A 14,948-nucleotide genomic window follows, 5' to 3' on the forward strand; every position below is an offset into this window, starting at 1 on the left:
ATGTGTTCTCTCACTCCTCTGGGTTATACAGGAGACCCTTTGTAATCACTAACTTGTGTGTCAGCTGAAATAAACTTAGTCCTTTTCATCTCACAATGAAAATCCTGTAACTTTATCCCCTGCCTCGAATAGGAAATCAGTGACTGGCCGCAGCTAATGGAGGGGTGTGGGGCATGAAATCCCCTTTAATGTCTTCAGCACCCAATCTGCACAGGCTTTGGCCTCCTAATCCTTAGATTTTCCATATTCACCTTCAAAGGCAGTGTGAGTTGTGTTGCTCCTGTGTTCCTGGCCTGGAAGGCGTGGGAATATTTGTGGAGTAGTTCAGCATTCCCAGGTGTAAGCCGATAGTGTCACGAGTTTCCAAAGCATCAGGAGAAACCAGCTGCTGCTTTGTTTTATTTACCTTTGTGGATTTTGTTTGCCTTCAGCACCTCCTTATTTGTGCCTGTTTTTTCTCCCTGCCAGGTCTATAATTAGCAGAAGATTTTTCTGTATTGTTGGCACACTATACCTGTACCGGTGTATTACCATGTACGTGACTACACTCCCAGTACCTGGAATGCATTTCAAGTGTTCTCCAAAGGTAAATCCCTCCTTATCTGCCTGTTTCCCCCTCATCCTCCTCTTCCCAAAACTGCTTTCTCAGTAAATGTTACTAAGGGAGGGGATTCTGCCCCTGTGCCCTGCTCTGGTGAGAGCCCCCTCAGAATTCTGTGCACAGTTCTGGTGCCCCCAGCATAAGGAGGGCATGGAACTGTTGGAGCAGGTCCAGAGGAGGCCATGGAGATGCTGAGGGGTCTGGAGCATCTTCTCTGTGGAGCCAGGCTGGGAGAGCTGGGAATGCTCAGCCTGGAGAAGGGAAGGGTGTGTGGAGACCTCACAGCTCCTTCCAGGACCTGAAGGGACACAGGGGAGCTGCAGAGGGACCCTGCAACAGGAACTGGAGGCACAGGACACAGGGAATGGGTTCAGAATGCCAGAGTGCAGGGATAGATGGGATATTGGGAATTAGGAATTGTTCCCTGGCAGGGAGGGCAGGCCCTGGCACCGGGTGTCCAGAGCAGCTGTGGCTGCCCCTGGATCCCTGGCAGTGCCCAAGGCCGGGGTGGACACTGGGGCTTGGAGCAGCCTGGGACAGTGGAAGGTGTCCCTGCCCAGGGCAGGGGTGGAATGGGATGAACTTTAAGCCCAAACCAGCCTAAACCACTCTATAATTTTAATTTGAGAGCGCTGGTTTGGTGTGACAGGGACTCCCTTCTGCATGTCACTGGCTGCCCTCTCAGTGGAGGTGCTTGGGGCAGTGCAGGGATTCCCACCCTTTTCAAAGCACTGAGCTACCCAAATTCTGTGGCATTTTCAACTAATTTGCATGATCAGCGTGTTCCTGTCCCCACTGAAGCTGTTGAAGCAACGTGCAACCTTTGCCATGTGTGAGTCACTGATTTCTAAATAAATACACACCTCAGTGTGTCAAATCCAAATATGATTCGTGGTTGAAAATGGCCCAGAGGGACTTTCCTAAGGCTGCCTGCTGCACATATTTTTGCAATTCTGTTAGCACAAGGACTTCTCACCTCCTCCCCAGTCCAGCCCTGACTCCCAGAGATAAATTAGGCTTGTGAAAGCCGTGGCTGAAACCAGGCTACTGGGGCAGAGGTGTTGACCCTTGTGGTCAGCCTGGAAGGGTAATTCACGTGCTCAGGGTGGAGATGGGACAGAGCTGCTGGTGTTTCATCCACCTCATGTCACTACAGCATTGCTGGAATCCTGATCCTTTCTGCAATTCCTGGGGCTGGTTGTGCAGTGACGCCGTTGAAGCAGGAGAAAGGGCACAAGCACAGCCATAAATCAGCTGGCAGGTTGTAAAATCACTGAGGTCCAGGCAGTAAAATCCTGATTGGACTTGATCCACGTGCTGTCGTTGTTTTGGTGAGGATTGGCACATCCAAACAAACCTTTGGTTCCTCAGGGAAGTCCAGCCAAGGCAGAACCTTTGTGGTTTTTGGAGGGATTTTGGAAAGAAGTGAGTGGGAGAGGATTCAGCACTGTGCTTGAACAGCCTGCTGCTATGAAATTAAAAAAGAGAGAACACAGGTATTTATGGGCTAAAGTGAATAAATCTGCCTGTTTGGGGAATTTGGGGAATTTATGGTGTTGGCAAATCCTTCTCATTACTCAAGTAGAGACAAGCTGAGGGCCCTGATAAGATTAAGGAGTTTTCTTGAAAGCCCTAAATGTACTGGTGGGAAAAGAATAACCTCTCAACACCTTATTGAGTTCTGTGTGATTGTGAAAAGTGGGCTTTGGGGAGCAGTTTAGTGTTTGTGAGCAACTGTTAGCAGGAAGTGTTTAATTCCTGCAAAGAACATGCTCCACTCGGTCAGAAATTATTAATTTCCACTTCTTAAAGCAAGGCCAAGATTTAAAATCTTAAAATCTTAAAAACTTAATGGCCAGCCTGGGGGGAGTCTGTGTTTCCTTCTGACAGTGTAGTGGTTTCCATGGATTTTCAAACACCATAAAATGAGGTGAGGATGCAGCACAGGTGTATATTGATCCATTAGTCCCTGCTTCCTGATGGGTGCCAGAGGTTCTCCACACATCCTGGTTGTCCCATGGCATACTTTTTTTGTGGATTTGTTTAATATTTGGCCTTGGCTAAGAGCTGAGAGCAGCAAAAGTCTTGGGCAGTGCCAGCTGCCCTTGATCACTCGGGAGAGGGAGCAGAGTGTCCTCTGGGAAGGAATTGGTTTGCTGGGATTTGGCTTTCCTTGGGCAAACTGAAGCTTTTCCAGGAATGCTCTGTGAGCCAGTGGTTGGGGGTGGGTCAGAGCAAATCTGGCTGTGGAGGGAGATCCCTGTTTGTGCTGCTGTGGATTCAAAGCACAAGTCTGGCCCCGTGCTCTGACAGACAGCACACATGTTTCTGTTGGAGTGGGAAGCAGGAAGAAATAATCTAACAGACTTTTCCAAGGCCTTGGGGTTTGGAGTGAGATGCTCTTGTGTCCATCAGATCCTGACTTTGGCAGCTGGCTGTTCAGTCTGGGCAGTTCCTCCCGGTTTCTGTTGGAGGATCACCAGTAGGGCCTGTGCTGTTACCAACAACATAAACTAAATTAAACCTCATTTATTTTAGAGTGTGCTGCCTCTGAACAGAAGGCAAATCTCACCTGAGCACCAGCTACAAGAGGTGCAAAGCATCAAAACACTCGTGTCTCATTTCCAGTCTTTTTCCTACTGGAAATGTGCTGTCAGCTTTTGGGAAAGGCTGAGGATTTATTTATCTGCTGATTGATCTTGTGGATCAAAGCAGAAGGGGAGGAGAATGTGGCATTCACATTCTCTGAAAAATCCCTTCGCCCAGGATTTTTCTCCTGAGAAGCTGAGAAGCCTCAGAGAAAAGGAAAACAATTCTTTTCTCATTTGCTTCTCCTGTGTTGTGCTCACATGTGGAATGTGTTTGGAGGTTGTTTACCCACAGGTGATTGTTTCATTGGGTTCTGCTGTGAGTTTTTTCCACTCTCTGGCCAATTAGGGCCAAGCTGTGTCAAGACTCTGGAAAGAGTAATGAGTTTTCATTATTAGCTTTTGAGCATTTAGTAGGTATCCTTTTTGTATTCTTTAGTATAGTTAGTATAGTATTCTTTAATATAATATAGTATTATAAAGTAATAAATTGGCCTTCTGAGAACATGGAGTCAGATTCATCATTCTTCCCTGACATGGGGGTCCCTGCAAATACAATAGAGAACTGAAAGGCCAAATTGCTGCTTAAAACCATTGCTTGAGCTGTGATATTTTACTGTGCTTTTGTGTTTTGCTGTCCCACCAGCTCTTTGGAGACTGGGAATCCCACCTGCGAAGGATAATGAAGTTGATTGCTGGCGGAGGCTTGTCCATCACGGGCTCCCACAACATGTGTGGGGACTACCTGTACAGCGGCCACACCGTCATCCTAACCCTCACCTACCTGTTCATCAAAGAGTGTGAGTGCCCTGCTGCCCTCCTGCTGGGTGCTTCCTTCCTGACTGAGGGCTTTCTATTGTGCTCATGAGCACAGTTCCAGTTAAAATACCTGCGTGTTCCATGGTGAGAGGAAACGGCCTCACGCTGGGTATTAGGGGAAAATTCTTCACCAGAGGGATTGTAAGGGTTTGGGTTGTGAGGGACCTAAAAGCCATCTCATCCCACCCCCTGTCATGGCAGGGACACCTTCCACTGTCCCAGGCTGCTCCAAGCCCCGTCCAGCCTGGCCTTAGGCACTGCCAGGGATCCAGGGGCAGCCACAGCTGCTCTGGGAATCTGAACCAGTGCCTCCCCACCCTCCCAGGGAACAATTCCTTCCCAAAATCCAGTCTAAACACAAGCAGGTTGGTTTGACTGGCCAGGGTATATTATATCTTTCTCATTTCCAAGGATCTCATTACCCCTGAGTACAATTTTAAGTTACACCTTAAGAGAGTGATACTTATTTTGTGATCTCAGCATTCCTGCTCTTAATCTCAGCACAGGCATCTCTGTGTCAGCCAGGATTGCAGTCCATGACCTCTGCTAATCACAGCAATAGTGCTGATAAGCTTCCACTTGGGAGAGTAACCCCTGCTTGTGCTTCTTTGCAGATTCCCCACGGCGACTCTGGTGGTACCACTGGCTCTGCTGGGCGCTCAGCATGGTGGGGATGTTCTGCATCCTCCTTGCTCATGACCACTACACTGTGGACGTGGTGGTGGCTTACTACATCACTACAAGGCTATTCTGGTGGTACCACACAATGGCCAACCAGCAAGTGAGTTCCTCCCACTCCTTGGATGCTCCTGCTCTAGCCTGGGGGGGTGAGAATATCCAGGCTCACCCATGTCCTGTGGAGAGTCCCTCTCTTCCTCCCAGCTGTTGGGTTTGCAGGGAAGAAAGAGGCATCATTCTTTGGGTTCTTGACCACAAAAATATGGGAAGGGCTTCCCAAAGGCAGGCAGGGCTCTCCCACTCCTGGGTAACCTCAGTTTTTTGAAGTCTTCTGAATTTGGGCCAGGTGGTCACGTTTGTGACAGAACAACAAACCATTTAGATTCTTTTGCCTTGGTTTTGTTTAGTTTGGTTGTTGAGGCCAGCTGGGGTTTTCCTGTGTTCTGTGGCTTGTGCCACAGATCTCTCGAGGTACAGGAGGAGGCCTCAGCCAAAAAGAAACTGGTTTTTGATAGTGTTTCCAGGGGGTGGAGAGTTCTCCTGGCTGGTGAACTGGAACATCAGGGAGGAGCTGACACTGCTGAGGGAAGTGAAACCTCTGCTGTGCCAGGGCAGGGTCAGGCTGGAGATCAGGAAAGGTTTTTCCCCCAGAGGTGCTGGGCACTGCCCAGGCTCCCCAGGGGATGGGCACAGCCCCGAGGCTGCCAGAGGTCCAGGAGAGCTTGGACAGCACTCCAGGGATGCCCAGGGTGGGGTTGTTGCGGCGTCTGGGCAGGAACAGAGGCTGGATCCATGATCCCTGTGGGTCCCTTCCAGCTCTGCACGTTCCATGATTCTCTGAGAGGAAATGCACAAGTTTTTTGCCACGGATAGTGGACGAGGGAGTTAAGAGACATTTTTAGGTCTGTAGCAGCATATTGGTGCCCAAATATTTTCTGTGCTCGTGGTCAAAGATCTTTTGCTTATCTGTGGCACATGCTGTTAATGATGTGTAATAAAGATCTCCTACAATGGTAGAAGAGGAATATATATTGTGACAGTGCAGTTTTTTAGATCCTATCACAGAATCATCATGGGCTGGAAGGAGCCCTAAAGGTCATGGTCACATCTCCTTATTCCACTGCTCTGGTGCTGCCTGAAGCAACACACCACAGCCAGGCCTTGTGGTGCACTTCTGGCCAAGTGCCTGACTGCAGATTAGGTGCCCTTTGATGTTCAGTCAGCTTGGGAGCCACTGTGTTCTGTGCCCATGCTCTGCAGCTCTTGTCACACCAGAGCTGAGGATTCCACACACAATCCAGAGGATTCCATGCTTTCACTCTGCTCCTGGGCTCTCAGAGCAGTGGTACTTCCAAGCTGCAAGTGCTGGAGTCAGGAGTGCCCCCAGTCCTGCTGAGGAATTGCTTCAGCAGAGCTTTGGTGTGGAAATCTTCCTGTTCTGCCACCTGATGTGCCTGGGGAGGTGGCTCAGCACTGCTGCCCTGAGCTGCCAGGATGTTGGGAAATGCCAGTCCCTGGCTCCTTCCCTGAGCACACACTGGTGTGGTGCTCTCTCCTTCCTCATGCTGGGGCTTGTGCCTGGCCTTAAAATTAAAAGCAACAGTGGATTTATTTGACACCTGAGCTTGACCTGGAGATGAAGCTCAGTGTACAAGCCCTGTGCTTGTGTGTTCCCTTTGGGGGGTGGATACAGGGATCCCTGGCTCTGGCATGGATAATGGGCAGCACGGGGGGAGTTGGATAATTCCCTTGGGGCCTGCCTGCTCTGTGTGTCTGTGGGCTGGGGCTTGCTCGTGGCTGAGAGAAGCAAAAGCTAGGTGGGAGCAGTCTGGGAGTGTGTGGAGGGCAGGGCAGGGTTCTGATCTCCAGATGGGTTGGGACGTGCCCTGCTCATGGCTCCATGTTGCAGTAAGGTAGAGAAATTATAAAGAAAAGCCTTATAAAATCAAGCCTGCTCTGGCTGGCCTGTCATTTCTTCTAAGTCAGGCTAGTCTTTTGCAAGTTCCCACGTGAAAGCAATCCTGGGATGAGCAGTTTGTTAGCATAACAATCTATTCCTGGGTGAAAAACAACCAGCACCTGTATAAACTGTTTTTACACAGTTTATACAGATAGAAAAATACAGATACAGATAGTTTCCATTTTTCTATCTGAAAAAATTTTTCTATCTCTCATAAACAACTTTTCCTGCACATACACACTGAGAGTTTGAGTGACCAATCAATACAGAATAACAACTTGTTACTAAAGAGAGCTACTGACCAATTGGAGTCACACAGGAGGTCTGTAAAACGGTATAAAAAGGAGTTGTGTGAATAAAGAATGGGCTTTTTCCTCCATGAAGAAAATGGAGTCCTGTGTGATGTATTCCTATAGCTCCACAGGCACACAGCCAGGCCCCAAAGTGATTCCTGATCCCCATGGAATTCCAGAGGCACTTACAGAGCCACCTGGGACATCCCTACAGAACATCCTGCTTTGGGATGGCGTTTTCATCCCCAAAGGAGAGCAGACACCCATCCTTGGGCCACTCATTCCTTTCCTGTGGGCCCATCAAACAACTGGGGTCCTGTAGGCAGGGCTGAGCAGGTTTGGTGTGTGCAGGAAGGCTGGGATCTGTCGGGGAGGTGAGATTTTGGGAGCAGCAGGAAGCAGGAGAGCAAGGAGGAACGGCGGCGAGTGAAGTGGTGCGAATAAAGGACCTGCCCTTCAGCAATCCTCTTTTTGTCCTCCTCCCCCTGCAGGTGCTAAAAGAAGCTTCCCAAACGAACCTCCTTGCAAGGGTCTGGTGGTACAAGCCCTTCCAGTACTTTGAGAAGAATGTCCAAGGAATTGTACCTCGCTCCTACCACTGGCCCCTGCGGTGTCCGGCGCTGGCGCGGGGCCGGCAGGTCAAGTACAGCCGCCTGGTGAGTGACACGTAACAGTGTCACCAGAGCCCCGAAAGGACCTGTCCCAAGTGCTCACAACTCCAAGAGAAGATGCCATAAACAAAAATCCACCGCTCCCTAACCCTTTCTTTAGCAGCTCCCTGGACCTGACCTGTTCAGTTACCTGGTAAGCACTGTGATCTTTTTTTCTCTCCAAAGGATCTGCGTTGGACAACAATAAAGAGAATTTAACTGATCATGCACTGTTATACATTTCTTGTTGATAGAGTTGGGATTTGCATTTGCCCATCACCATGTTCCTTTGTATATGATGCGACAACATAGATGAAAAGCTTTTATATCATGAGTTCTGGTCTTTCCAGTCACGTCTGGGAACAAAGCATATTATTTTCTTGGGAAAACATACTTTTCATATCTCTTGCCCCAAAGATTGGGCTGTAAGCCATTTTCTAGCAAATGACTATATGAAGGTTTCTAAATATCTGCCTTGGGTGAAATCAAGAAATCTTTCTACCTGTTGCACCGCGCTACGAATAAGATGATAGACACAGAAAGGTTTGGTAAATCCTGATTTTGTAGATTCTGCAGTGACTGTGTCAAAAAAGTGCAAAAATTAAAAAAAAAAAAAAAAGAAAAAAAAAACAAAAAAAAAAAAAAAAGAGAGAAAAAATGTAAAGTGATTTTCTAAGTATTTCCTAACTTTATTTTTCAAAATGTGTATGAAAAAAATTTAAATTTAAAAAGATTTTTACATGTCAGAGAATAGAGAGTTAAAAAAATTTAAAGAAAATGCTTCTTGGGAGAGAGAGAGATTTGTCTATGTTTCTAGTGCCTTTCTTGTCTTGATTGTATGGTCAGTAGGCAGTCTTAAATGTTTTTATTTAAAATAAAGTATTCCATGAAAGCAGAATTATATATACTGTATAATTACTAATTTTTTGCATTTATAGCTAAATTAAACTGGAAATTTGCTTATAATGTTGAAATTGCCACGTGTAGGGAAAAGCCTCCCACCCCACCAAATAAAAAAGGGTCCGACCTTGCTCACACATTGTGGGCAGGTCAAGCTAAAAAAGTATCACTTTATTGTCTACTTGGTAGCTGGGTTTTAAAAAGCAAAACAGCCATGAACTCCTGTTTTTTAAGAATTTTACAAACGATCACTGAGTGAACTATGAATGGTTTCTCCATGCCCTTGTCGGAGTGTTGTTGAAAAACAACAAAGATAATCTATTTCTTTAAAATATTTGTGCAGAAACTGCATGTAATTCTAAGTTTCCACTCCTACCATACATACTGTATGTTTGGGGAAGTCTCCTATCCTAAACTTGCCAATGTGCAGAACAAAAATAGTTTTTATAAAAATAAAAAAAAGAATGAAGAAGAGAAAAATATATATATAAATATATATATATATATATCCATTCTGTATTTTACGTGAAGCAGAGTTATCTTCTGTAGGTTTTTTGTGTATTCACAAGGTGATATTTGTATTGTAAAACAACAATGGTGAAGGAAAATAAAAAAGGCTTTTGAAAAATGTAGTTTCCCTTATCTTCTTAATATTCAGTTGCAATTTAAAGCTGGGTTTATTCTTCCAAACCTTGCCTTTAAGTTGATGTTATTGCACTGTAGGCCATCCTGTATGGAAACTGCATTGATGTGGAATTGCTGTTGGGCAAAACAGTGCCTTATGTGAAATAAATGCTATGCAATCGATGCCGAGCGGGCGGGAGGAGCCTTCCTGGGAGCCATCTCCAGGCCTTGAAAAATCTACCCTGCAACTGCTGGGATGCAGCACAGGGCAGGGTGGGCATCCCTTCCCCCAGGAGCTGCCAGTGCTGGCCCCTGGACACCAGAAAAAAAAGAGAAGAGAAGCCAATTTCTGCGCGTCCGTGGTGGTGAAAGTGACTTTTTTTTCCTCCTTTCCTTTTTTTTTTTTTTTTTTTTTTTTTTCTTTTTGTTGGGAATGTTTTATCTCTGCCTCTCTGCCCTGTTTCTCAGCCTTGGCCAAAACCCTGGAGAGCTGGTGGGGTGCTGCTTCTGCTGCTCTGCCTGGGGATGCTGACCAGGGGCAGCTCGTTCCTTATCAGTTCTGCCCCCTGGGAGGGAGGGAAGGAGGGAGGGGTTCCGTGGCCAAGCCCTTTGCAACAGCATTTGCAGAGCTGGGTGGGAATTCAGGGCTCAGCTCTGCCAGCTCTGCCTTCAATTCATGGCTTTTTGGGCTAAAAGTTGGTTTTTCAACAGCCCAAGCCCAGCCCAGCTGGTTTTTGAGCTGATTTTTGAGAGAGTTGGCGCTCCCAGACGTAACCCGAGGAGTAGATTTTTCAAGACCTGGCATCACGCACATCCGAACCATTGACATAAGTAAATGTATGGATATATATGCACATGACATTAAATGGAATCTGCTCAATCCTGCCTTGTGGTGTCTGACTTTCTGCATGGCTCTGGCTCCTCGCGGTCCCATCTGTGCTCGGGCAGGGCCTGCTGCTGCCTCGGGAAGGGAGCCTGGGAATGGGGGCTGCTGGCTCTGGAGGAGGGAGGCCAGGGGTGGGTTTGGGACAGAACTGCTGTGCATTGGCTCAGTCCAGGCTGTGGAGCTTGTGCTGCCTTGGCTGGGTGGGATGGGACGTGGCTTGGGGTCGGGACATGGTGCTGATGGCCAGAATCCCAGATTTTCTCTGTGTTCCCCCCCAAACCTCAGGTAAGATCCACCTACAGCCATCCCTCAGCCTCTGCTGTCTGGGGAAAGCAGCCAGGGCTGCTGGGGCTCCTCTGCCATCACTTGGCCTGTGAGCTTTGTGTTCCTGGGCTGGATCCTTGGGTGACTTCCAGTGACATTCTTGTCCCAGTTAGAGGCTGAACCACCACCTCAGTGATTCCCTGCCCTGAGCACTGGTGCGCTGTTGCCTCTCCCTCCCAGCTCCCGCCGCTCCTCTTTGCTTGGTGCCCATCAGAGAGGTGAGCACAGCAAACTGGAAGGCTGTAAAAGCTGGAATCTGGCATTGTGCTGCCCCAATCCCACAGAACTCATGGATCTCATCCTCTGTGGCCTCAGCTGAGCACTGAGGGTGTCTTTAGGGGACAGGCAGAGCCAGGTTTGGGTGTGGAGGGACAAACCAGGACAGGCCAGTGCAGGTGCCAGAAGGCTGAAAGTGGGAAGAGGGATCTGCTCCAGAAAAGGCTGGAAAAGGAAGGTTCAAGGTGGAGAAAGCTGGGCACACCAGGATCTCTGCCAGGAGGGTGGGCACTGATGTTGCCGAGATCCATCTGGATACTGGAACGTGGAGAAGGTTTGACAGTCATAAATACAGGGATATGAGGTGGTGGAGGAGCACGAGAACAAGGACAGTGATCCTTCTGCTCTCCTGTGCTCTGGAAAGATCAATCCCATCAACTTCCCCCTCCTGCTTTTCCTCAGGACACAGCTTGGTGTTCTTTCTCCTCCTGGATACGGGAACATGGGCAAGGTTTGACACCCATAAATACAGGGATGGGAGGTGGTGGAGGAGCATGAGAGCAAAGGCAGTGATCCCTTTGCTTTCCTGTGCTCTGGACAGATCAATCCCATCAGCTTCCCTCTCTTCCTGGTGCCAGCGGGTGAGAGCACTGCCCAAAGAGAAGCCACAAATTTCTGGTGTGGCAGCTTCTCCCATCCAGCTCATCAGCTACTGGCCACAAATGTTTGCCAGAAGGATCTGTGGTTTGTTTTTGCATCCTCTCAATGCCTCTCCTGCCCCTGGCTGCCCATGTGTGCTGCAGGTTGGGCAGGGAATGCCAGTGAGAGCCAGGATTTGGGCACGGCACCCTTTGTCTAAATCAATAAATGTTTGGACACCACTCTCAGGCACTCTGCAGGACCAGGATTTGGATTTTGATGGTCCTTGGGGGTCTCTCCCAGATCAGGATATTCTGTGATTCCGAGATGATGGAAGGAGCAGGTGTTGCAAGGTTTGGGAGCAGACAGGGCTCCCAAAAAACAGCAGCAGCAGCTCAGCCCCTGCTGGCATGGGTGGACACAGAGCAACCCACCTTATTCATTTTATGACCATTTTCTCCCCCACAAAAAACCCCAGTGGGGCTGAATTTGGGTCTGCCCAAGTCTGCATTGCTGTTTTTGAGGTTTTCCCAGTTTTGTGCCAGAGCTTTTTAGCTTGGCATGTGCTGCTTGGCCCTCCCCGGGAGCAATGCTTCCCAGGGCTCTCCCACATCCCTGGGAAGTGCCCTGTCCCTGGGGATGCTGCTGCAGCTTCTGACAAGGGATGGCAAAATATTCTCTATTTGTGGTGAAGCTTTAACCCCTGGATAGATTTAAGGCACATCACCTGGGGAATTTTGGGGTGTTCACATGTCTGGCCATAAGTTATTAGCAGCAAAAAGCCACCATGACTTGGTTTTCAGAAGGGCAGGAGAGTTCTTGCTCTTGGGGCCAGGCAAGGGAGGGTAGGGAAGGAAAGGCAAGGCACCCCAGGACAACATTTTGATTTTATTTGCCAGGTATCCCTTCAGCTCAGCTGTCACTCAGTGACCTGTGTAGGATTTTGATTTCAGAAACTCCAATTTTGCTGCCTTTCCATTCAACCTGCCCTCCCTAAACTCTCCATGTCTGTGTTTTCCAGCAGCAAAGTCACCTTTTGCCACCACAAAGAAGTGCTCCACCTCCAGCTGCTGCTTGGAGTAGGAATGTGTGTTTTGACCAGGGAAGAAAATCCACGTGGTGCTGGATTTTCACATAAATCAGCCCTGGTGTGTCCTGGCCAAAGCCTGGCAGGGTTCTTGCTGTCAGCTCTGTGCAAACACTTTTATCTCCTGCCCCAGCAGAAAGGACTTTGGCCATTTTCTGTTAAATAAACAACATTATGTAAGAGGCCTCTTCATTGCTGTGAGGGCTCTCACACCCAGGATCTGGGAACATCTCAGCTCTGCACCAGCCACTGCTCAAGCTGAGGTGATGGTTGGTCCAATTTTCTGCTCAGGACCTGGCCAGGGTGTAGCAAACAGGCTGGAATCAAGGTTTCTGTCCTGCAGGGTGAAGCCCTGCAGGAATTGCTCATCACAGTGGTTTCTCAGGAAAAAAGGGATTTTTTTCCCCCCTAGAACAAGGGGGCTTGATGCAGCCAGTTTCAGGAATACTTCCAGGTCTTCTAATTAAAAAAAAAAAAAAAAAAAAAAAAAAAAAAAAATTAAAATTAATTTTCAATCTCTTCATTGCCCATCAGAAGAGTTCTTGTTTCAGAAAGTTTACAGAGAAGATCGTGGCCTGAGCATTTTTAAGAGAAGAGAAGAGTTTAGTTTTAGTTTTACCCAGTCCCACCTTGGATGGTTTACAGAGAGGGAGCTCTCCAAGAGACCAGGAAATGCTGGTTATAAAGTGAAATTTGGGTGCTGTAGGAAAGTGCCATTTCTCTGAAATGATCTGGTCTTGCTCGGGAGGGATGAGGAACTGCAAAATGAGGAAAGGGAAGTAAATGCTTCATGGGTTCATATTTCAAAGCCAATTTTCTTAATTCACTTTATTTTTCCTGTCTAGAGGTACTTTGAATCCTCTTTCTTAATGATCTGGAAGCACAAGGTTCCCTGGGAGAAGAAATGCACATTTGGCCATCTGTGTTGAGAGGTTCCCCTTGTGCCAGCCTTGCCTGATTCCTTCAGCGCATCCCTTCATCCCAGGGGGGTTTGAACACTTCTCCTGCTGAGGGTGAAGTCCCTGAGCTGTTTGCAGCCCCTGGGGGGGTCACAGAGAGCAGTCGTGTGGTAGCAGTGATGGGGAGGAACCTTTTTTCCGCAGGGTGAAGAGTGTAAAGAGAACATCATTTTCTTTAGACTCCTCTGGCACAAAAGGGCACCGGGAAGAAGCTGGAGGACTCCTGGGCTTGGGAAGGAGGATGGCCTGCGGGAACTTTTCACCCTCCTCACATTGCCACAGGCAGGGAGGCATTCAGAGGGATTTACCAAGCACTTAGCTCTGAAGCTGAGGTCTTGGCAGCCCAGAAAGTGCCTTTTCTGCACCAAAAAGCTCCTTGCTTCTGCAGTTCCGGGCCTGGACACGGCCATCACCTGGGGGAGGTGGAGAGCTGTTGCTCCCCAGAACAACAGGAAAACAACTTGAAATATTCCCCAGGGCATGATTTGAGCTTTCTTCCTTTGACCAATCTTCCTTTCCCTCCTCCACCCCCAGCCGATCACAGAGCCACTTGTCCTCAGCCGTTTGCATTTTGTGGGGTGAGGCTGGCAGCACTCTCCATCACAAGAGCAATTCCTTAAAACTCCATCTCTAATCAGCTTTTCCTGATGCTCCACCTGCAGGAAGAGCTCTTGATCTTGCCCAGCCTGTTCCTGGCTCATCCCTGTGCCAGCAGCTCTCCCATGCCAGCAGAGCAGCTCCTCCATGGTTTTGTCTGTCCCCTCCAGTTCCCCCCAAGGCTTTGGGACCCACTTTGGGACCCACTGAGCATTCTCAGGAGAACAGCGGTGTCCGGGGAGATCTGCCAGCCCACAGGGCTGTTTGCAGGGCCTGCAGGTTCCTTGGGAATTACAGCCAGGAGATAAGGTATCAAGAAATCTCGTTTCTCCCCAGCAGGCAGTCCAAAAAGCACTGGAGCCAAAGGGCAGAACGTGACCTTGATCGCTGACGCAGCCCTTGCCTGCGATGTTAACCCTTGGATCAGGGATGCACCATGGCAAAGGTGATGGAAACTCTTTTCCCTTCTCTGAGAGGGGAGGCAAAATGCCAGAGGTGCTCCCAGCTTTTAGTTCCCACCACAATGCAGGAGGGGAAAGGGCTGTGGCTGGTTGGATCTTTCCTCCTGCTGCACCAACAACTGATGGGTCCTGTCCCTTTGGGGAGGAGCAAAGTGCCAAAAGCCTTTGGATAAAGCTATTTGAGCAGCTGGGGAATTTATCCAGGCCTAGCTGGGACTTGAAACAGGTGGGGGAAAAAAGCTGAGTTTTAACAAATAAAGTTTTTTTGTTAAATAGAAGTGCATTAATAATAAAAAGTATTTTACACTTGAAATACAATTGTGTTTCCAAGCTCTTCTAGTAAAGCATGGAAACCCTGAGCAGTGAGAATCAGGAGTCACATCCAGCCACCATTCCACAGGCCGGACAAGCTGTGATGAGGCAGAGGAAGTAAAAACATCCCCTTCCCAAATTCCTCGAGCAGCAGAGCAGTCCTGGAAAGGTTATTTTGGGAGAGGGAGGTGCTGTTTGCAGCTTAACAGAAACACACCAGGGGAAAACCTTCCATCACCTCCTCGTGGGATTCAATTATTGATTGGTTTCTCCTTATCTTGTGCCACGCTTGACTCACGGGGTTGCTCAGCAAGAATTTTCCACCTGAACTTTCCAGCTTGGAGCTGGGAGCTG

General features: G+C 48.4%; 1 protein-coding gene across 6 annotated transcripts in view; it reads left to right on the top strand.

Moving 5' to 3' along the window:
- The window catches only part of SGMS1 (sphingomyelin synthase 1), an 88,895-nt gene extending 79,778 nt beyond the window's left edge, over nucleotides 1-9,117 (top strand). For all 6 annotated transcript variants that reach the window (XM_041404914.1, XM_041404912.1, XM_041404917.1 and 3 more), the window contains 4 exons: nucleotides 469-586; nucleotides 3,836-3,989; nucleotides 4,623-4,789; nucleotides 7,431-9,117. In XM_041404914.1, the coding sequence (XP_041260848.1) occupies nucleotides 469-586; nucleotides 3,836-3,989; nucleotides 4,623-4,789; nucleotides 7,431-7,610 (619 nt within the window). In that variant the 3' untranslated portion in view covers nucleotides 7,611-9,117. The remainder of the gene's footprint in view (nucleotides 1-468; nucleotides 587-3,835; nucleotides 3,990-4,622; nucleotides 4,790-7,430) is intronic.
- Nucleotides 9,118-14,948: the final 5,831 nt, after the last annotated feature.

Source organism: Onychostruthus taczanowskii, unplaced genomic scaffold (assembly GCF_017590055.1).
Source record: "Onychostruthus taczanowskii isolate IOZ18803 unplaced genomic scaffold, ASM1759005v1 scaffold22, whole genome shotgun sequence".
Classification (NCBI taxonomy): Eukaryota; Metazoa; Chordata; class Aves; order Passeriformes; family Passeridae; genus Onychostruthus; species Onychostruthus taczanowskii.